Below are 23,262 nucleotides of genomic sequence, written 5' to 3' on the forward strand. Positions count from 1 at the left end.
CCAAACGCCAGCAGTCTCTAAGTGTTCCAAGTCTCAGTATAATGCAAGGCAATACGATGCTAAATCGTTCCAATCCCTGGCCAGACCTTGGGAGGAACACCAGGCCAAGGATGGCAGCGGACCTTATTCGCCCTGGTACCTCATATGCATGAGAGCTGATGGGGACTCCTTTCTCTCGATGAAGCCTCAGTTTTTTGTAGAGCTTTCAGAGGACAAGTTTGGGGAGATGGAGGGCTTGTCCAAAATGCGGTCAGGGTCAGTCTTGATAAAAACAGCATCCTCTGCTCAGTCACAGGCATTACTCTCTTGTGACAAGCTGGGGGATTTTTCCGTTACCATAATGCCTCGTAAGAGTTTAAATATGGTTCAGGGTATTATATTCCACAGGGACCTTCTTCTGCAGTTTGATGACAAGCTGCACGCCAACTTAGAGTGATGAGGAGTTCATTTCATCCAGTGGTCCACCGGGGTCCGAGGGATAATCAGGTTGCCACCAGTGCCTTCATCTTGGCCTTAGAGGGTGACACATTACCCAAGAAGGTCAAGGTGATGGTCTAATACTGTGATGTCAAGCCATATATCCCTCCCCCAGTGTGGTGCTTTAAATGCTGGAAGTTCGGCCATATGTCTTCCCGCTGTACTTTCAGCATCACATGTTGATATTGTGGACATCTATCCCATCCCAATACTCCATGTGCCCCACCTCCCATCTGTGTCAACTGCAGAGAGCTGCATTCCTCTTGCTCTCCAGACTGCAGGATTTTACAGTGAGAAAGGAAAATCATGGAATACAAGACCCTGGACTGACTGACCTACGCTGAGGCCGAGAGGAAATACTGTGACTATGACCTCCTCTTATGCCACCACTGTGAGAACAGTTGTAGCTGCATCAGTTCCGCAAGTTCCAGTCGGCTCTCAGAACTGGGAGACTACACCTGCCACCTTGATGGTGGGGGGGGGAGGGGGGGAGCACTTTCCTGTTGCTCCCGCACCACCTGCCTCAGGACCACTCTCCCCCCAACCATTGGGGACATCAGTCCCCACTTCTCAGCCAGAGAAGCTTAAGTCTTCTTCGGCTCCTCTCGCTAGGAAGGGGTCCCATGGGTCACTCCGTTTCCAGGTTTCTGCTAGTGGGAAAGATGTCACCCGCCAGAGACTGAAGTGCCCAAAAGCAGCCGGTCTTAGGGCTTCACGATCCTCCACAGTCCCGGAGACTGAATCAGTGAAGCTCTCCCAGCCAGAGAAATCCAAGGATCAGCGAGAGAAATCCAGGAAGAAGCCCCCCCTCCCCAAGACCAAGGAATTGCGGTGCCCTGCACATCTGTTGGTGTTGTACCATTCGTCTGGAACCTGAATGGTGATCCACTCACTCACTCACTCTAGTGGAGACGTGTCGATTCTTAGGACTGGTTTTTGACGCCCGATTGACTTGGCTACCTCAGCTTCATCAGCATAAGCGAGAGTACTGGCAGCACCTCAATGCTCTCCGCTGCCCAAGCAACACCAACTGGGGTGCAGATCTGTCTATGCTGCTGCCGCTCTACAGAGCCCTTGTTCAATCCTGCCTTGACTATGGGAGTCTGGTTTATGGTTCAGTGGTGCCCTCAGCATTGCATTTCCTCGACCCAGTGCACCGCTGTGGCGTTCGCCTAGCGACAGCTTTTAGAACAAGTCGGGTGACCAGTGTCCTGGTGGAGGTTGGAGTCCCTCCGTTGCGGATCTGGCATGCACAACTCCTCGCCAGTTATGTTGCACACATTCGTAGTTCTCCTGGGCCCCAGGACATGTCGGAATCCCAGGCAACAAACTTGCTGACAGGTTGGCCAAACGGGCTACGCGGAAACTGCTTCTGGAGATGAGCATCTCTGAAACTGACCTGCACTCTGTCTTATGCCTCAAGGTTTTTCGGCTTTGGGAGACGAAGTGCCACAACAGTATGCACAACAAACTGTGTGTCATTAAGGAGACTATGAATGTGTGGAAGTCTTTCATGCGGGCTTCTCGCAGGGAATCAGTTGTCCTTTGTAGACTCCACATTGGCCATATGTGGCTCACACATGGTTACCTCCTCCATCGCGAGGACCCACCTCAGTGTCGCTGTGGCTCCCAAATGACAGTCGTTGACCTCTTGCTGGACTGCCCTCTTTTAGCTGCTCTGTGGTGGACTTTTATTAACTTTCCCAGCACCCTACCTTCAGTGTTGGATCGCTGATAACCACGCTGTTGAGCGCCCCACAAACCAAACCTTCAGTGTTGGGTGACAATGCCTCAACAGCAGCTTTAGTTTTTACATTTTTATTCATGAGGGTGGGTTTTATCATTTGATCTGAGTTTTAGCGCATGTCCTTTGTCCCTCCGTGTCCTCCACCTAGGGCTTTTAAAGTAGGGGTTTTAATGTGTTGCAGAGTGGCTGGGTTCTCCTTTCCTATTCTCATGGTCAGCCAGCCATGGTAATCTGCTTTCTTGTTTTTAATCTCCTCTCCCTGTTTCTTGCGTCTCTGTGGTTTTCTTGCCCTGTTTTGTCCATTGTAGTGTTTGTTGTACTTCTGTTGTTCTTCTGGTTCTTCCTTTCTCCTGTTATTGTGCTGTACATCAACTTTGTTTTCTTCTTTCCTTTGGGTAATTGTTATACTGGGAACAAGGGACCGATGACCTCACAGTTTGGTCCCCCCTCCCCCCCTTTTTTAAACCAACCAGCCAACCATCAGAAGTTTGTGGTCTTTGAAGAAAGAAAAAAAGGGTAGGAAATCTTAGATTGACTACTCATCATTTGAAGAATGTTGCTTGCACAAGTAGGGAACTTGTAAGGCTCAGCTGGATCAGTGGTTCTGCCCATACTGTGCTTTACAAGCCATCCATAAGGCCTGCTGCACTACTCTGCCACAAGACCAACACCAGCTCATGTGCGTCTATATCAATGTGTGCTGGTGAAGGATACTAAATCCATCACTCCTTAAAAGACCACTTAGGGCCAAAAATGCTCAGGTTTGTGCCACGACCTCCATCGCAAAGCCAGAGAGGATACAAAGTTCCACAGCAGCAGATCTACTTCCAAAGTAGGTAATGCCAATGCTGCTCATGCCTGTGGAGTGGCAGAGGGATGCAGATGCTGTTGTAAAGGCTGGTCTGCCTGCATCAGTGGGGGCAAGGACTCATTGATGGCCAAGTGGGGAAAGGAGGGCGCCAGTTCTCATTCCGTGGGCTCCAGAGAGGTGGTCGCAGGAGTGATCACCGCCAGCGTCGTATTCCATAGATGAGAAAAGGGTGGCAAATAGCACAGTGGGGGCACAGCGTTTGTGCATGTTGATGGAATTAGGAGCCTCCTGTTTGGAAATTGCTGCTACCGATCGTGTCACCTGGGAGTGTGGAGATAGCAGTGTCACGGGGTTAACAGTTCGCAGAGACAACTGATTAGAAAGACAGATCAGCTGCTTCCGGCTGACATCTACCACGAACAAATGCTGACCTTTTGTGGATCACCACTACATCTGGCAGCCACCCCTGATACCGATCAAAAGACTGGCTCAAATGGCGGCACAGTAAGCAAAATGGTGCGGACTGGGACAGTCCAGTGCATTCAACTCAGGTTGCAACAAATCCCCTCAGTTGGTGCCTATGCATATGTTATGACGAACTGCAGCCGTTAATTGGCATCACCTGGTACATTGCTAGAGACATGAACTTCTTCATTTGGGTCTTTAATGTTCTAACTCCTCCTCAGAGTTAGAAACCAGGTTGAAAAGAGTGGTAATCAGATGCTGGATATCGTTGCCCATCTTAATATTACCCTGATACATTTGTTAAGCGTTATTGGCCACAAGGGGACCTCTTAAATGCAAAACTGGTGGACAACATGTGAATAGCAGCTGTTGATGTCGTGGAAGACAGTTTAGCAGGATACAGGAAGTTGAACAACACATTTGCTACCAACATGCTCCCCAAAAAGTGGCCCGCAAAATTGATGTGCTCCGTTATTGGCCAAGGAGAAAACTGAAAGGCGGTGCAACCTGGTTCTGTGCACAGGACGCAAAAGCCTGAACAAGATGTTCAATATTGTGACAGTAGTTGTGACGCCATGCCAAAGCCTTCATATGTGATGTATACCTCATGCAACACATGCAGCAGCTGGAGTATTCATGGATGCAATACCAGAGGGGCGACCACCCAACAGCTTTGTTCCTGTGTGGCAAGACTGAGGACACCGTGGACCATGTTGGAGTAGCACGTAAGAAGAAAAACTGATGCCATACTGCCTCCATTCCCGAAGGAATGTGCTCAGGGCTATCTCACCTGGGCTGCTTGGGGTGACACGACTTTGTGCATCGTCAAAGGAAAATCGGTGCAAGGTTCACCGTCTGGTGCACAAATGAGAGCCACCTGTCGATCAAACTCTGGATCTAGTCCCGCGGGAAGCCATGACAGTGCATCTGAATGAGGACCAGTAACAAATTTCACAGCAACACCTACTGAGAAAGAGTGGTCATCTCTGCAGTCGGTTGACAGTCCTGTCTGGTAGCTTGAAATGAGGGCTGAATAATGGAACAAGCACCCAGTAGTCAGTGATGAGTAGGAACTTTGCTCCATACTAGAGAACCTGAAACTTTATGTCAAAAAGCAAAAGAAGTAGCTCCTTTTCACCTGTGAGTAATTACATTGCACTGCTGAAAGCATCTTCGATCTGTAAGTGATGGGCTGCTTGGTGCCCTCTAAGTGCTGATGTGATGGGACCAAAACTCTGCCATATAGGCACATGCCGGCGGCCAGAGTTAATGGTTTACCAGGTGTAAAAGGAGCTGCATAGGGAGCAGACCACAAAAACTGCTCGAGGGACTGAAAAGCCCATTGACAATCTCCAGACCATACAGATTTGATGCCCTTTTGGTGAAGCCAGTTGGGAGAATGGCAGATGTATGAGGTGTGGAAAATAAACTTAGTAAAATAAGAAACTTGTCCCAAAAGAGACAGGAGCTCCTTCAGGTTCATGGGCAGTGGCAAGTTGTTGATGGCTTTGACTATCATTCATAGGGATAAGGCCATCCTTGCTAAGCACAAATCCCAAAAAAATGCGCCTTTGGGAAAGAAACTACATTTTTCCGATATATAGTGAAGGTCTTGCAAAATCACCTGCAAATTTCATAAATGTTTTTATCACGTGGAGCCCCTGAACCAGCCGTCATTGAGGTAGTTGATGAAACGGGAAATATTCTGATTCAGTTGCTCCAAATATCATTGATAAATTCCTGGTGCAAACAAAATTCCAAAGGGCAAGTGATTAAATTGGTAAACCCCTAAGGGGGTGTGGAGCACCAAGAAATTGTGAGAAGCGGCATCAAAAATAGCAAATACATGTATGCATTGTGTAAGTCAGTGCATGGAAAATACTGGTTTCCAGACAACTTCGCCAACAGCTCCTCCAGCCTTGAAATTGGATATGGCTCCGTGACACATTGCGCATTGGCTGTCTCTTTAAGATCAGTGCAAAGGCACACAGTGCTCTCTGGCTTCTGAATCACCACCAAAGGGATGGTCCACTGACTCAACAAAACAGGAGGAATGATGCCGAGATTCTGCCAACTGTGCAACTCAGTTTTGACTTTGTCACTCATGTCGAAAGGAATGGGACAGGGTTGGTAAAAGTTAGGTATTTCTTGCAGCTAAGGGAGACATATGCCCTGAAATTTTCTGCCAGTCCCAAGGTATTCTCAAACAGCTGATGACATGACAGTAGTAAGGAGCCCAATTCTTGCCGGCCGTGGTGGCCGAGCGGTTCTAGGCGCTACAGTCTGGAACCACGCGACCGCTACGGTCGCAGGTTCGAATCCTGCCTCGGGCATGGGTGTGTGTGATGTCCCTAGGTTAGTTAGGTTTAAGTAGTTCTAAGTTCTAGGGGACTGATGACCTCAGAAGTTAAGTCCCATAGTGCTCAGAACCATTTGAGCCATTTTTAGCCCAATTCATGAGAGGGGACTGAGTGGGACACAAAATGTATTTTGTTCAAACCAAAAATGGAAAAGCCATCTAACTGAAAATATTTTGCACCCACAGTGAATTAACTACTAACGACGTAAGTTGCTGAAACTTCCTGGCAGATTACAACTGTGTGCCAGACCAAGACTTGATCTTGGGATCTTTTCCTTTTACTGGCAAGTGCTCTACCATCTGAGCTACCCAAGCATGACTCACGACCCATCCTTATAGCTTTATTTCTGCCAGTACCTCATCTCCTACCTTCCTTGTGTAGCTCAGATGGTAGAGCCCTTGCCCATGAAAGACAAAGGTCCTGAGTTTGAGTCTCAGTCCAGCACCCAGTTTTAATCTGCCAGGAAATTTAATATCAGTGCACACACCACTGCTGAGTGAAAATTTCATTCTGGAGACATAAGTTGCTGTTCCACTTTCTCATAACATGCTGAGATGGAGAACTGCCCCATCAAATCAATGCGCTGTTTACTATGGGACACTACTAGATGTAGTGACTCTTGCAACACAGGGCAGCCCAAGAACCTAGGTAGCTGACGTTTTGTAAATCTTTAGCCTTGCTCTCCTGTACACTGACCTCTTGTCCCAGGACAGATATATAAAATTTATTTACACCAGTGTGATAAATATGTCTACTTTGTTTAGGCACTGCTATCAGACCATTGTTTGAACTGTTCTAATGAACCAAGTTCGATTGGTATGGCTAATTTTAAAAGTAGCATACGCAAAATGAAACTAGTTTCTACCACCTTACGTACATGTAATTTAATTCTAAATAGTAATCCTTTATCTATTCTTTCTAGAACATCACTAAGGCATGTGTTCAGTAAATAACCAACATGGTTATTTAAAGAGATGTCTTTACTCTCTCTTTACTCCAAAAGCTCCACTTCAACACTTAACATAAGTAATGACTCCCTACAGGTACTCGTTCCCAATAAATTGCATCAACCTTAGGTTGTTGTTATCTAGTGAATCCTACTGCCTTCTTTTATGCACTAGATCACTTTGTTCAATTACCGAGTGCTGTATTCAGTAAGTATTCAACCACGGTGTGGCTACTGATATTACAACACATGATCCACTGATTTTATTACCAAATAAAAATAAGTTTACTCTTGAGAGATTCCTTCTTGTCCAGTTATATCTCATCTAAAAGCAAAATTAAACACAGAAAAGGGTAATCTCCTTAACATTACTCCAATCAAATTTTAAATTGTACCACCATAGTATTACATTGCCTTCAAGACACAGATAAAGAGGATATTGCTGACAGGATGAAGAAAAATTACTGACAATTATACTTTCGCACGTCGTGATACACAATATCCTCATCAGCCAAATGAATTGTTTCTCATATGAATTTGGCATATTTTTAATCCAAGTAAAATATTATTTCCTATCTGTGTTGATTGAATGTGAAGTTATTTAGCAACTCAATCTAACAAAAATTCTGTGCTATTAGGGTCGGCAACATAACCATTGATAACATCATTAGTGTATCGTATTAAACTGTTCCTTTATTTATGATTTTTCTTTCTTTTGCTTTCAGTTATGAGCCATTCTTTTCAGTTTCTTTTACTTATCAAACATGATGACTTTAATATAAGCTAAATAGTCATAGCTATCTTGCTTAAAGCTCTCAATATCAAACTAGTGATGCACTTGTACCACTCTTAATAACCCTTCAAAATCTTGGGATTTTTGAAATTCTTTTAATTAGTTTTTTTTTAAAATCAAAGTTCATTTGAGTCTCTGAATACTAGCTTATCTGCATAATATTTAACTGTAAACTGATCACAAATAAAGCTTTACTTTTCCTCCAGTTAAAATTATTTGTATTGTATTTCTTTTTTCTTTCTTTCTTGTTTTTAAGTAAGATTTTTCTTTCTATCTGCTTTTATTATTCTTTCATTACTTTAGTTAACTGGGGGTTAAATCAGAAGTCAGATCTTACGTTGATTTTAAATACCATAAACAATTTTTACTCATGGAATGCGAACTATTACATACTTCAAAGATATGTTCCTCACTAAGTACTGTTAGCAAACTTGCTACAATGGCCCGTTTTTTATCTAAAAATATTTCAGCAAAACTTGACCAGTTCAAGCTTTGGCCCCTATTTAACTTAGCTCGAATAAGATTGCAAAAAAGTTTGGCGTCTCGACACAAATGTATTTCAAGCAAAATGATACGTATCTTTTTCAGTTAATTGTTCCAATCATGGGCTCACTATTTTGTCTCTTTCTTGTGGAGTTTGGGATCATGTTCACTGTTTAGTAAGTATCCAATCCTCTAACCACTATCAGTTTTCGTGATTACTAAGAATTTATTCTGCTACTCAACAAATAAATCCATAGAGTAGATTATGTGGTTATGGCTACTTAAAAAAGGCCCACTCAATTCATCAGGGGGTTCTGTGCAACTCTACTATTTCCTCCCTACAAAACAGTATCGGAATTCTGCCAGTTACCAAAATCTTCCAACATATTAGATTTTCACGATGATTACAAAAACAAAATATTCATGGTCACTGAGTGTTCAGAATTGACAGTATTGCAATGACAATATATCTTCATCAGAGTGGTTTTACGCCAGGTCTACCCACTGGGAGGCCTTTGCTACACGACATTTCATTTCATTTAGCTATTTGGGGAGAAACACAACTCAAGGTACGGGAATGATTAGATGAATGGGACTTCCAGTTTAAAAGAGTACCAACTGACAGTAAGCAAGAGCAAAACTGTAGCAATGATTATGAACAGGACATCTGCCCAGGGCAACCTGATGCTAGTTGGAGAGAAAACTGAATGTGTGGAAGCTTCCATTTACCTGGGAAGTACTAAATCGAGGAATGAAACTGCCAAACTAGAAGTACAGCACAGAATAAGAAAGAGATCTAAGTTTTTTCATCAAATGCAATATCTTGTGTAGGACAAGGGAGTTCCTGTGAGAACATGTCTCCAGCCTATTACGACAGACAGCTTGGAGTGCTGTGTAGTTAATGAGGCAGATGTCAGCAAGTTACAGGTATGTGAAAAGAAGTTTCAGCAATCAGTGTTGTAGAAGACTAGAAGAGATAAAAATTAGGAATGAAGATATCAGAGGAGAGATACAGGTGGATCTGTTAGTGTCTGAGAGACAGAGTACCGCATGGTTCAAGTGGTTTAGATATGTGAAGAGGATGAAGGATAGCCGCCTGTAAAAGCAATACTTGTATAGAAATTTGCAGGAGAAAGAAACCAAAATGATTACGCAGCAGATAATGGCTATATCTGAAGACCAGAGGAGAAAACTGTGAAACAATATCAAGATAAGAAAGCTATCAAGACAGAGCAAAATAGAGGCAAATTAATCATAAACAACTACCAGGTATGCTGGAATGATACGAAGATGAAGATGGAAATGATGTAAATTGTTGAGAGCAGAAAATCCGGGGTCATCTCTGAATATCCAAAATAGGCCAGTTTGTTAAATGGGCATTTTATTGATTCAGCCACCATTGACATGTGAAACAGACACAGCCAGGATACCACCACTAACATGTGGAACTGTTTTGCCCCCTTTTTCATTTAGTCTTGGAAAGTAGACTACCCCTCATGCCAGCTCTGCTGTTCCAGAGTCCACCTTTTCTGCCTTCACTACCATTGAGGTCTTCACCATTACCCTGGAAAGTGACCGATATGTGGTACTATCAGCTGGGTCAGCCGAGCCTAGTTGCATGTGTGTTTTAAGATTTCTTACTCATCTGTGACTTCTTTTATCCTGGCATGGAGCCTTTAGGACCTCTGTTGCCAAAGTTTAATTATTATTAACATTTTTTTTTTTTTAAGGCTGAGAGCATGATATCCATGCTACATTTCCATGATTTCTAAATGGCAAGCTACAACTCAGTGTCTCTTACCCAAAGTTGCCAATAGTTTTATGTCATCTTGTATGTTTTATGTAATTTAAATGCTGCACATAATGCGATAAGGAACTTGTAAAGTGGTCAGTATTCTGGTGTTTAAGAGAATATAACAGAAGTGATTTTGTTCAAGAGAATAGAACAGAAGTGATTTTTACCTAGTTCCTGTACAAACTGGGAGTATGCAACCCTTTCAGCTGTGTGTGTTTTAGTTCTTGGCCAGTGTTGCAGGGCTTGATTTCATTGCTTGGTGGAGCAGTAATTACATTGTAATTTTTCCTTTAGTCACCACTGCTACTACCGTACACAGCCATCTTACTGGAAAACCAACTCTCTTTTATTTTGCAGTCCTTCATGTCTGAAGGAGCAGTATCGAAAGCTTTGCAGCAAGGCAATACAAAGGAGAAAACTCAAGGAGATGGTAATGGCTCTGCAAGTAAAACCAGGAAAAAGAGGAGTCCTGACAGTGAAGGTGGAACTATAGCAGAAAACCAAGATAATGTAGATAAGAAGCCCCCACAAAAGACAGAGCCCAAAGCAACATCACTGAAGCTTGACAACCAGGACAGTGTAAGACCATCTACTCTATCTTTAATTGATATGTATAAAAGTACAGTGATCACTTTGTGAATAGTCTTGTGTTCAAACTCAAAGCCTTGCTCATACTTCATGTTAATACTATTTGCTGGAAAGGATACAGATTTGCTCATCAAATCCTAAAACATAATCGATCAGTCTTTTATGGGCACTGTTGAGACTTAATTTTATGGTTTACTGTTATTGTGGACTTTTTTAAAGCTGCAATTATAATTTTATAATGCTTTTGCATTGGTTAATCTCTGCAGGTTGAACATGACCACAAAATTATAATAGCAATTCCAAGGGATGGTATGTATCTCCTCAATGTTGTTGTAGAAAAACCAGAGAAACCTTGCAATGTTTCTATTCAGATAGATATGAAAGGTCCACATGGTTATCTTTCTGCTGCTGATTGGCCACTTCTTGCAGTAAGTCATTGTTTCACTAATGAATGTTTATTCTTATTGACATACTTTTTATGTTATGTAATGTGATATTGATGCCTTATTGTGATAATTTATTTCTATTTTTCTGTTCACAGTTTTATGGAGCCATGTGTGTGGTGTATGTTCTTTACGGAATTGCGTGGCTTATTGTTTCTTTCTGTCAGTGGCGAGATCTTCTAAGAATTCAGTTTTGGATTGGTGGAGTAATACTTCTGGGTATGCTTGAAAAGGTAAAATATTGTGAAGATTTAGAGTTGTTCTGTGGACCACATTAGTAAATTTGCAGATAACAGCATTGTACAGTATTAAGATCATCTATGCAAGGATATGGCTGCAACAGAAATGCTTGGCTGCAACAGAAATACTGAAGGAAGTCTAGAATGAATCTTTCACCCTGCAGCAGAGTCTGTGCTGTTGTAAAAATTTTCTGGCAGATTAAAACTATGTGATGGACAAATCTTCAACCTAGACTCTTGCCTTTCACTGAAACATTTCCTCAGTATTACATTTGACTTGTAATCGAGGTCTGATTCGGAGTTGTGGTTCATTGTGGTCCAGAATCCATGGGATCTGAGGAGGGGAGCAGTTCAGAACCATTATCACTCGGCAATGACCCAGAACTCAGGATCAAACTGCGACCATAAAGCTTTGTGATGTTGTTCATTCCTCTCTACATATTCAGCCTTCAATGTGACACATTTTACTCAACACTGGATAATGCAGTTAATTAGAAGAAGATCATAAAATTTACATAGTTGTTTGAAGTGTCTCATTGCCTGACCTGGCAAGTTTATAATGTTTGTTGACATTGTCAATATCAGAGATGAGCCATGAGTCATTATTTTTTTGTGTTAAGGATAAAAAATCCTTGAAGTCAAGATTGCAGACAAATTTTATTGTGATTACTAGTTTCAGCTACACGCAAGCCATCTTCAGATCATAAAAAAAGTCTTTTTATGACAATGTGTTAAGCTGTTATGGCAATTACACTGGTCAAGACTGTTTTTTCTTTTTATGGTCAGAAGGTGGTGTTTTGTTGTTGAAACTAGTATTCACAATAAAATTTGTTTACAGTCTTGATTTTGAGGATTTTTAATCCGTAACAAAAATTAGAACAGATGACATGACTCGTCTATGATTTTGACAGTGTCAACAAACATGAACGAGTAAGTAGTCACCGGGTTCCATATCAGGATAATACAGGACAAGACAAAATTTGAACATCCAAAGAAGCAGTATGTGCGGTTGTCTACTGTGCAGAATGAGCCGCGGTGTTGCCATTGAATCGAGACACCCACTTGGACAGTTTCCTTTGATGATTCATGTTGATAGCCTCCCATAACCTCATGGAGGGATTTCAGTAGTATGCTCCTGTGATGATTTGTCTTTATGAGTATTGTATTTCAGGAATCCACGTTTCCACTGCTTGCTTTACTTCTACATCGATGTCTAGAAAAGAACAGAACACTTGGAACGACTAGAGATAGGATGTTCATATTCACAGAACATGTATATTAGTATGTCCTGCAGAAATGATTAGCATTTGAACCATGTTGGCCTGTGGGTTCAAGATAAACATCGATATTGCAGTGCAACACCACCTACTGGTAAAATGTGACTCTGGCTCTCGCTGTCACTATAAATCGAAGGTAATGGATCATTGTCACTTGAGCAGATGCGCAGAATACCTCACAGAGATATGAGCTAACTGTACCATCAAATCAGTGATTTTTAGAGGGCGCATTATTGGCATGAGAGAATGTGGTGCATCCATTCGGGAAATTGCTGCTCATATGGAAGGAACTGTTTCGGCAATGCAACGTGTGTGGAGAATGTTTCATCCTCCCCTCTTGAGAAGATTGACACCTCATCTGAGTGCTATTGCAAGACAGATCTGTGTCCTCCTCTGCTCTGTCACAACAATGGAACAGTGTAATATACACTATTAGGAGTGACAGTCCATTGCCATTTGTTAGGGTGTGGGCTACAAGTGTGTCGTCCACTTTTCTACCTACATTGACGAATGTGCTGAAACGTGCTAGATGGCAGTGGTGTATGGTATTAAATCACTGAGGACAAGAATGGCATCAAATAGTGTTTTCCGACAAGTCCAGGTTCTGTTCGTTTGAAAATGATGACCTCATTTTGGTTTGATGCAGATGGGAGAAACGGCATCACAGTGACTGCATACGCACAAGACATATATCACCAGCTTAAGGCCTTATGGTGTGGGGTGCTATTGGGTTCAGCCACATATCACAGTTGTTGCATGTCGAGGGCACTGTGACCAATGTAACTACGTGATTGACATCCTGCGACCTGTAGCCGTACCCTTTCTGCACAACACCCCATACCCCATTTGTGAGCAAAACAATGCATGACTGCATGTTGCAATTTCCCGCAAGTTGTATTTTTCAGAATTCAGGTACCAATATTTCCTAAAGTTTATAAAGCATTTCTCTAATTTTTTCTGTAACTTGCAATAGTCCATATTTATGCAGTAGACTTAAGCATTATTGCAGAATCAACTAAATTATAGAAAAAATAACATTTTTATTAGGAAAAAATTATAAAAATTAAAATGTAAGATGTCATATTTTTTATCCTAGTAATATACATAATAGGTGGCATTAAATAAGTTAGTACCTCAGCCATCATTTCATGCATATCTAGTAAAAATTTGGACACCTTCAAATGTATAACATTGGATTAAATGGGGTCTCAATTTGAGGAAGCATTTGGGGAAAAAATTGTCAGTGTCTTTGTACTTTTTTTTAATAACCTGAAGCAGGTTCAGAAATATTCAGAATACTTCCAATTTGTATAGAAAGTGTGCTGCATTACCTGATGTCAACCAAAAAATCTGTAAAACCTATACATTAGAAACAGTGCCTGAAAGAAATGGGTGTTGATTTTTACATAATATTGAGCGAGAGAAATACCCTGTATCCTTAATGAACTGAAGTGCCAGTGGTTATTACTACTAATAGTGACTATTGAAACTTTAGTCCACCACCATAAGTTGTTAATAGAGTCATGAAAATTTGACAGATTTAGTAAGATTACTTGCCTAGAGAATCTCAAACGTGTGACCATTGGAAGGCATTAGCTATGGGCTGTATAGCGTGTGTGATAAACCTACCAATAATTTTTTTTACTCTCGTTGTGAGTATTCACCTAGGTACATGAAGTACTTTTGTATCCATAACAGTGATAATAGCCATAGTAATGCTTTTGTTCAAGGAACTAGCCATAGGTGCTCTTACTACTACTTTAAGGTTTTGATTTATGTTGCTTAGTGTGTTGTGGAATCCTGGTGGCCCAGGAAAATGCCAAGAGTTGATTAGATGCCATAGGAGGGGGAGTGTTCATTGCTGTTGACAAAAATATTGTCACTATTGACGTCGAAGTTGAATGTGACACTGATGTTACCTGGTCGTGTGTAACACCAAAAAATAATTAATGTGTAGTAATGAAACATTGGGAATACATTTGTCTAGGTAACATATCTAAGTGATTAACATTGCAGGTGCGAAATGCTGGTACATTAATAACTAGTGTAACTGCCAGAATGTCAAGTGCAGCTATGCAAACGTGCATGTGTTGTGCTGTACAGGTGCCTGTTGCACTTGTTTGGTCAATACAGGGATGGTCAGTGCTGTTTGTGGATGACGCCAGAGTTGTCGGACGATGATGTCCCATATGTGCTTGATTAGAGACAAATCTGGTGATCAAGCAGGCCAAGACACAATAGTATTTAGGTGAGAGTTATCCTGTTGGAAAACTCCCCTGAAATGCTGTTCACAACTGGTAACACAACAGATTGAATCAGCAGATTGATGTGCAATTTTGCAGTCAGGGTGCGTGTGACAACTACGAGAGAACTCTTGCTGTAATACGAAGTTGCACCCCAGACTGTATCTGCAGGTGCAGATCCAGTGTGTCTAGCCCTCAGATGGCTGCCTCCTGACCAAAACACATTACACCTCCACCCTGCCCTCTAGTGAGTTCTCACTTGACACTACTGAAGCTGCAAATGGCGGTGGTTTGGAGTCGCTGGAATGCACACTACAGGGTGTCTGGCTCAGAGCTGTCCTTAAAGTAACTGACTTGTAACAGTTTATTGTGTCACAGTGGTGCCAACTGCTGCACAAATTGCTGCTGCAGATGCAGTATGATGCACGAGAGCCATGCACTGAACACAAGGGTCTTCCCTTTCAGTAGTGTTACATGATCATCCAGAGCGTGGTCTTCTCAAGACTGTACAATCTCTAGACCACCACTGCCAGCAATCATGTACTGTGGCTATGTTCCTGTCACGTCCTTCTGTAATATCGCAGAAGGAACATCCAGCTTCTTATAGCCCTATTACATGACCTTGTTCAAACTCACTTGGTGAAGTGTTGATTATGCTGTCTGTCACCTTAAAGGCATTCTTGACTAACATCAACTCACCATGTCCAACCTCAAAGGTAACTAATGCTCACAACCATTAGAGCATGCATTTAAAGCAAACCTGATTTGCATCCTCATAATGGCACAACTAGTGCCACTCTTATATGCCTGGTGTGAGATTCAAATAGACATCATCTTTCAGATGTAGACCGAGCGAGATGGCGCAGATTTTCTGTGATTTTCGTAAATTGCTTCTGGCAAATGCCAGGACAGCTACTTAGAAAGGGCACAGCTGATTTCCTTTCCTAATCCGAACTTGTGCTCCATCTTTAATGACCTAAAGACCTCGTTGTTAGCAGGACATTAAACACTAATCTCCTCTTCCTTAAGATGCAGAAAGATGTCTACCAACTTTCTTTTATGTTGCTCAACTCCTCCTTAGTGTTGGATCCTCCCCCACCTTCTCCCACCCCCCACTCCCACTCCCGTCGTCATAGTTGGAGGCAACTTCAACCTACTGAATATAGACAAGGGTGTCTATGGATTCATTGCGGTGATACAGTCAGTCTTGTGAAGTTCTTTTGAGCACATTTTCTGAAAACACTCTTTAGCAGATAGTTTGGCACACCATAGGCAATGCAAATATCTTAGACCTAGTAGCTACAAACAGACTGGACCTTATCCACAATGCCAGTATAGAGGCAGGGATTAGTGATCATGATGTCATTATAGCAACTATTGTTACGAAAGTTAATAAATCAGTCAAGAAGGCTAGGAGAGTGTTTCTGCTAGAAAAAGCAGATAAGCAGTTGTTAGCATCTCACTTAGACAAGGGATTGACATCACTTATTTCAAGTAAGATGGTCACAGGGGAATTATAGGCAAAGTTGTAACAGGTTGTAAATCATTGCGCGGAGAACTATGTGCCTAGTAAATGAATTAAGGATAAAGAAAACTCACTGTGGTTTAACAATGAAATTGGGAAAATGCTAAGGAAGCAAAGGCTGTTACAATATTGGTTTAAAGGAAAACATGACAATGATGACAGGCTGAGGTTAGTAGAGATGTGTCTATGAAATGCTGTATGCCTCAAACATACAACTACTACCATTGTCATGCCTCAGTAAAAGATCTGGCCAAAAACCCAAGCAAATCCTGACCCTATGTCAAATCACTAAGTGGGTCTAAGGTTTCCATCCAGTCACTTGTTGACCAGTCTGGTGTTGCAGTTGAAGATAGTAAAATGAAAGCTGAAAAGCATTTTTATGGTGTCCCAATGCAGGCTGGTAACGAAGTTATGAACGTATGGAATAGGTTCCCAAATATGTGAATGGCTCGAAAATTACCTGAGTAATAGAACCCAGTATGTTGTCCTCAACGGCGAATGTTTGTCAGAGACAAGGGTATCATCAAATATCCCTCAGGGATGTGTAATAGGACCACTGTTATCTTCTATATATGTAAATGATCTGGCGTACAAGGTGGCAGCAATCTGCGGTTGTTTGCTGATGTGCTGTGGTATATGGGAAGGTAGCAAAGTAGAGTGACTGTAGAAGGATACAAGACAAGTGAGAAAAAATTACTAGTTGGTATGATAAATGGAGCAGCTAGCACTAAATGTAGAAAAATGCAAGTTAATGCAGATGAGTAGGAAAACGTACCCCGAAGTTTAAATACAGCTTAGTAGTGCACTATTGACAAAGTCACATTGTTTAAATATCTGAGTGGAACATTGCAAAGTGATACCAAATGGAACAAGCATGTGAGGATTGTGGTAGGGAAGGTGAATGGTTAACATTGGTTTATTGGGAGAATTTTGGGAAACTTTGTTCATCTGCAAAGGTAACTGCATATAGGACACTAGTCCAACCTATTCTTGAGTACTGCTCGAGTGTTTGGTATAAGTACCAGGTCAGATCAAAAGAAGACTTCAAAGCAATTCAGAGGCGAGCTGTAGATTTGTTATCAGTAGGTTCAAACAACGTGCAGGTATTATGGAGATGCTTTGGGAAATCAAATGGGAATCCATGGGGGACAACGTTCTTTTCGAGGAACACTGTTAAGAAAATTTAGATAACTGCCATATGAATCTGACTGCAGAACAATTCTGCTGCCACCAACATACATTTTGCGTAAGGATCATGAAGGTAAGGTATGTGAGATTAGGTACAGAGGCATATAGGAAGTAGTTTTTCCCTCACTCTGTTTGCAAGTGGAACAGGAAAGGAAATGACTAGTAGTGGTGTAAAGTACCCCTCTGTCAGGCACCGTACTGTGGCTTGTGGAGTAGGTGTGTAGATGTAGATTCCTCAGTAATCAAAAAAGGCTGATGACTTCATGCTTTTTATATGATTGCATGTGTTGTGGTTTTTTCTTTATTAGTAAATTTTAGTTGGCATCGTGCTGTACTCACCCTTGGTCTCATTGCCACCTTTCTACAAATAATTTTGTTTGAATTTCCACAGTTATTTTATACATAATGCATGAAATTAAGCTATAAATGTTTCTAACAAATCTCAAGTGTTTTTAAGGAGTTGTGATAAGTTTGAATCTTTCTTTAGAATAGTTCTTTGTTTTTGTACACTGTTGTGAATTATTGACTGACTGACCTGTCTTTTTATTTCTGCAGGCCACATTCTATGCAGAATATCAAAGCATAAATTCAACGGGGCAGTCTGTAAAGGGTGCTGTTTTGATGGCTGAGCTGGTTTCTTGTGCAAAACGAATGTTGGCACGCATGTTGGTCATCATTGTCAGTTTAGGTTTTGGCATTGTCAAGTAAGTCTTGGATGATTCTATGTTGTTATTATGACACTAATGCATAACAACTCATCTTGATATTGTTGAGATACACTGTTACAAAGAGAAAAAAAATATTCCCAGATTTCAAGTTTTTGGAATGATTATTTCCTCCTTAAAGAAGTAACAAACAATTCCAAAAGCTAGGAATACTTTTTATTTCTTCAGGTAAGTACGTTCAGTGGTAGTACAGAAAATTCACCATGTGAAAGTAAGTACATGCCAGTTGTCTTCTTGCAGTTTTATAGTTTTCGCAGGTGGCTTCTCCTTTTGATACAGGTAACTACTTGTGCAATTACTACTTACCAGTTTACATGTCTATTGATTGAAAACACCTTAGAAAATAGTTACATATAAGAAAAGGAAAGTCAGCTATAAACTCTTTCCTCGAGTGATGCACAAGAGTATGAAGTGGATAACCATTATAAAATTTAATATAACAAATGATATTGTGAAAACTCAAGTTCGTCACAAATGAAAAAAGCCACAAATGATATTTAAATTGAGTCAAAATCACCAAGTATTTCCTTCACAAAGTGCTATGTTCTGTATTACTGAATAGTCGTAGTAAACAGCCAGTTGTAAGGACCAGGATTGTCAAGAATATATGCAGAAACCTTTTGGTGACCGAGCCATCAGGTCTATTCATCATCGCCAAAAATGCTGTTGTGATTGCATCTGTGGCTCCCTCTTCACTGTATACTATGATGTCCACTTTTAACAGACTAAATTGGATTGGGGGGCAAATGACAAGCAGAATGTTCAAAGTTAGCGTGGGGTATGCAGATAAATATAACTGATGACTTATGTGTGTATGTGATGGAAATCAGCGAGGAAACCTATTTCAGTATTATCTTAGCAGACCATATAATAAAAATGTAAAACAATGGCATAGTTAGGGATACACAAAAATTAGAGGTATCTGCTAGTATAACCAAAGGATCATTTTTCTATAGCTTGTATAGGTTTGGTTAAAAAATATTTTATTTTCCATAACTTGAATACTTGTTCTCAGTTTATTCCAGAGTGATATTATGCTGTCTCTTCTGTGCCTATCACAAAAGGCAGGATTATCGTGAATTTCAGGAAAGGGAAGCTCATATTTTCTACAATCTATTGTGAGTTACACACACAACTGCTTAAATGTTTCAGTGTTCAATGCATCTCTATTTACATGAAACTCATTTTAGTAAACTAATATTGATTAATAAAAAATGTAAATCTGAATGGTCAGGTCATTTTGGATTGCCTGAGAGGTACTATTTTTGTGTGGATAAGTCCATATTTTGTATGTCAGCATGCCATCACCTCAGCTGTGTATTCTTGTGGCTTCTTAATAGACTAGTTATTTCAAATAGTGAAAACAATTGATTTGTACATAGTAAATTTGTGTGGACTGCAGCCAGTTTGAACTTCATCTACAGTTTCCATGTAATAGTGTTTACTGTGGTCAAATGTTTACCAACTTCGGCTACAAATTTATGGATGACAACTTCAATCTAATTGCAAATTATCGAATGATTTTACATGACATGTCCTGTGGAATGTCTGCTCCATAGCCAAGTAGGCAGTGCACATGGCTGCCATGCAGAGAACCCAAGTGCGGTTCCCATTATTGACAGATTTTTTTCTGGTGGGAGGACTGAAAAGGGGTATGCTCAGCATCATGCAGTCAATTCCGGAGCTACTTGAATGAAGTGTAGTGGCTCCAGTGTCTGTACAACTGAGAGCAGTTTGCTGACACCGTGCCCCTCCATACTGCATCCAAATGATGCCAGATGGCAGAGCATGACAGTGCAGCTAGTCGATGTCACATGATCCTCTAGGCACGATCGCAATGCTACTTTTGCATATCTTGTGGATGGGCCACTTTAGCATCTCCAGAGTCCAGGTAAAGTTGAACTCAATATGACAAGGCATTCGGGTCCGTTGGATGACTGGCTGTCTGACAACTCATTTTCTTACAACTAGTTTTATGTGGTTATTTCATTTCAAGCACTCCAGATGCATATTCCTAAATATTTTATTGTTGTGTCCAGTGATTCACAACTAATTATGTAACTGAACAATAATGGATCTTTCAACCTGTTTATACAGCCATAAAATTTTCACCATAAGGTATTTGACGGTCTTCTGGAAATTGTCTTAATGATTAATTATGTCATTTTGTTTTCCTGACATGTTTTTTCTTTTTCTTCACTTGAGTGTCAGTATTCTTTTATAAAAACGAAATTGAAATTCAAAAAAGTTGCAACCGCACTAAAACACTCCATTCGAGTCATGTGACATCACTGGCTTGCTGACCACTCCTGCTATCGTAACACTAATTCACAGTTATGTCTTCTTCTGGAATTTACATATCGGAAAATGGGTTACAAATGATGTGTAGTACCATATTGTACAAATACATCTATAAGAACTCTTGAAAAGTTGTTTTTGAGTGTTCCAGAGAATGAGAAGATGCGTGAAATGTGGTTGGAATTGGACCGACAAATTGCCACAATGTTGACATACAAGTTCACCAACTTAATTAAAAATGTGTTCCCCTTTGAAGTTAATATTAACTTACTGTGATTTCATCATCTTACATGAAGATGAAGTAAGTCTGCTTCAGATGGTAATGTTAGTGTACACTCACAAACATTACAGCCCTTACACTTGTGTCACGTGACTGTTGTACACACCTTATATCTCTCTGTATAAACTCATCATCCTACTCCTTGTTTTACTGTGGGCATATCAAAGGTAATGAGTTTCTCCTCTGTTGTCCATTTCTCAGACTGAGACTAATGTGAAGCTATATATAACATGTCCCACAGTCGAAACAACTGCTACAATCGGTTCTTGCTAATGCTATTTTTGTATTTCATGTAAAACTTTTAAAATACATGACCCTTCTGGGATTTGAACATGTGACATCTTCATCTGCAGTCCAATGCTGTATCTGCTGTGCCACGTAACAGCCAATGGATGTAGAATCACTGTCTTCCACTTAGGAAATCAGCACTAAGCTTTGCCAAGAATAATTTTATTGTGCTTTGGGTCATAGCTCATGACTGACAGTCAACAATTTAATATGTGGACTCATTTGCAAAAGTTCCACAATTCCTCAGTTGTGAGCAAGTTTAATGATGTTGCAGCGAGCAGGTAGAAGATTGTCCTTCGTGGCACATGTCACTGCTCTAAATGGGTGGAGCACAACCACATAAACTTTCCCAAGGCTTCCCCTATCAGTATTCACAAAATCCCTTTCTATTGTTACTTGAAAGTTGTAATTGCATTTTCCATCACTAAGCAGCTAACTATTTGCAGAAGAAGTACTAAACACCTCATAACTTCGGCTAATGCTCTTACAACACACATATAGCTTCATCATACTCCTAGTCTGTGATGTCACCAGAGCATCAACCAATAACAGAGCATTTCAATCACGTGACCAGATCTTGATATTTAATGATTTTTAAGCTTTAATTATTGAAAAATGACAGATATTTTGTGAGAAAATTGGCTGTAAATGCTATTTAAATGTTATAATCAATCAGAATAACAACAATCTGAATCATATTTTTAATATAGGAAAATAGTCTGTTAACCAAGGTCCACTTGTCACAGATATGAAGGAATATTTCATCATTCACAGCCTTTCCTCCTCTTTGTTATTGTAAGAGTCTTCAGCCATGCACCACAACTATTTTAACATGGAAGGATAATATTTTCTATAATTGAGCCAGGTTCATGGTCATTAGGTATCCATGAAAATTAGTGTTAAATTCAGTTGTGATATTGCTTGCTACCTTCTGGGATGGGAAACAAAAAATTCAGCCAATATTCCTCTCAAGATGTTTGCCTTGTTCTAAAAATACATATGTGGATGGTTTGAACAATGGAAAGTCCAGGATGGAATAACAACAGTAGGAAAAGGATAGAACATAGAAAACTCACAGAAGAAGCACAACTCGTGCCTCAACTCAGACCACGTGTGTGTGTGTGTGTGTGTGTGTGTGTGTGTGTGTGTGTGTGTGTTTAACTTCTAACTTCAGTCAGTGACCCAGTGGCTCCTCCATGTGGTAAGTAGCAATCTATCCTTTCCATTTTGTTGTTGTACCTGGATAATTTTTTTATTTGATTGGATAGATAAAAAAATCTACTCACCAAGCGACAGCAGAACATACACACAAAACACTGTTGTGATAGGCAAGCTTTCGGAGCCAGTGGTTCCTTCTTCAGGCAGAAGGGTTGAAGGGGAAGGAAGAAGGGTGAAGGAAAAGGACTGAAGAGGTCTAGGAAAAGGTGTAGATTTTGGGAAAGTCACCCAGAACTGCGGGTCAGGGGAGGCTTAAACATGGGATGAAAAGGAAAGACTGATTGTTGGGGACTGCATGTGATGAGATTTAAAATCATGATAGCTTAAAGGTGGAAGACAGGGTAATATGCAAGACAGATATTACTACTAAAACTTCGTGCACAAGTTAATAAGAGTGAGAAGTTAAGTGCGTTGTACATAACAGAGGTGGGAGGGGGCGGGTGGTGAAAAATAGATGGGAAAGACAATGAAAGATGTAGAAAACTAAAACAGAGTGAAGCCAAAGAGTAGTTACAGCGAAGAAAAGCTGAGACGGAAGAAATTAACGTAAATTAAGGTCAGGTGGGCAGCAAGATATTTTATTCAGCTGCTGTATCTTTCCTACACAATTTGTTTTCTCCTATTGTGCCTTCATTTCTTAGCTTACCTTCCTAGGTTTAACAAGTCCAAGAGTAATCCTTCAGATCCTTTTTGGTCTGCTCTTCCATAGCTGCTTGTCACAGTTGATAGGAGGGCTGGTACTTACGAGTCCATATATCTTTGCGTGATATGTTGTTTCAAAGTGTAGATTTAATTTCAATGTCTGTCTCTGTTTTCAGGCCACGGCTTGGCCCAATGCTGCACCGTGTTGTGGGGACTGGACTTCTATATTTTGTATTAGCATCAATAGAAAGCTACCTCCGTGTTATGCACCAGAAGAATGACCGCAGCAATCAAGTTCTTATATCTGGCATTCCACTTGCTGTTCTCGACTCTATCATTTGTTGGTGGATATTTACTAGTCTTGTTCAAACAACTAGAACTTTGAGACTTCGTAGGTAAGCTGAGTTTCTGCTTTATGATTTGCTGACATT

General features: G+C 40.8%; 1 protein-coding gene across 1 annotated transcript in view; it reads left to right on the forward strand.

The window, feature by feature from the left end:
• LOC126092164 (transmembrane protein 87A) overlaps positions 1 to 23,262 on the forward strand; it is an 82,450-nt gene that overhangs the window by 15,792 nt on the left and 43,396 nt on the right. Inside the window, exons 5-9 of the mRNA XM_049907638.1 lie at positions 10,235 to 10,456; positions 10,732 to 10,893; positions 11,007 to 11,141; positions 17,936 to 18,084; positions 23,008 to 23,226. Coding sequence (XP_049763595.1) covers positions 10,235 to 10,456; positions 10,732 to 10,893; positions 11,007 to 11,141; positions 17,936 to 18,084; positions 23,008 to 23,226 — 887 coding nt within the window. The remainder of the gene's footprint in view (positions 1 to 10,234; positions 10,457 to 10,731; positions 10,894 to 11,006; positions 11,142 to 17,935; positions 18,085 to 23,007; positions 23,227 to 23,262) is intronic.

Source organism: Schistocerca cancellata, chromosome 7 (genome assembly GCF_023864275.1).
Source record: "Schistocerca cancellata isolate TAMUIC-IGC-003103 chromosome 7, iqSchCanc2.1, whole genome shotgun sequence".
NCBI lineage: Eukaryota > Metazoa > Arthropoda > Insecta > Orthoptera > Acrididae > Schistocerca > Schistocerca cancellata.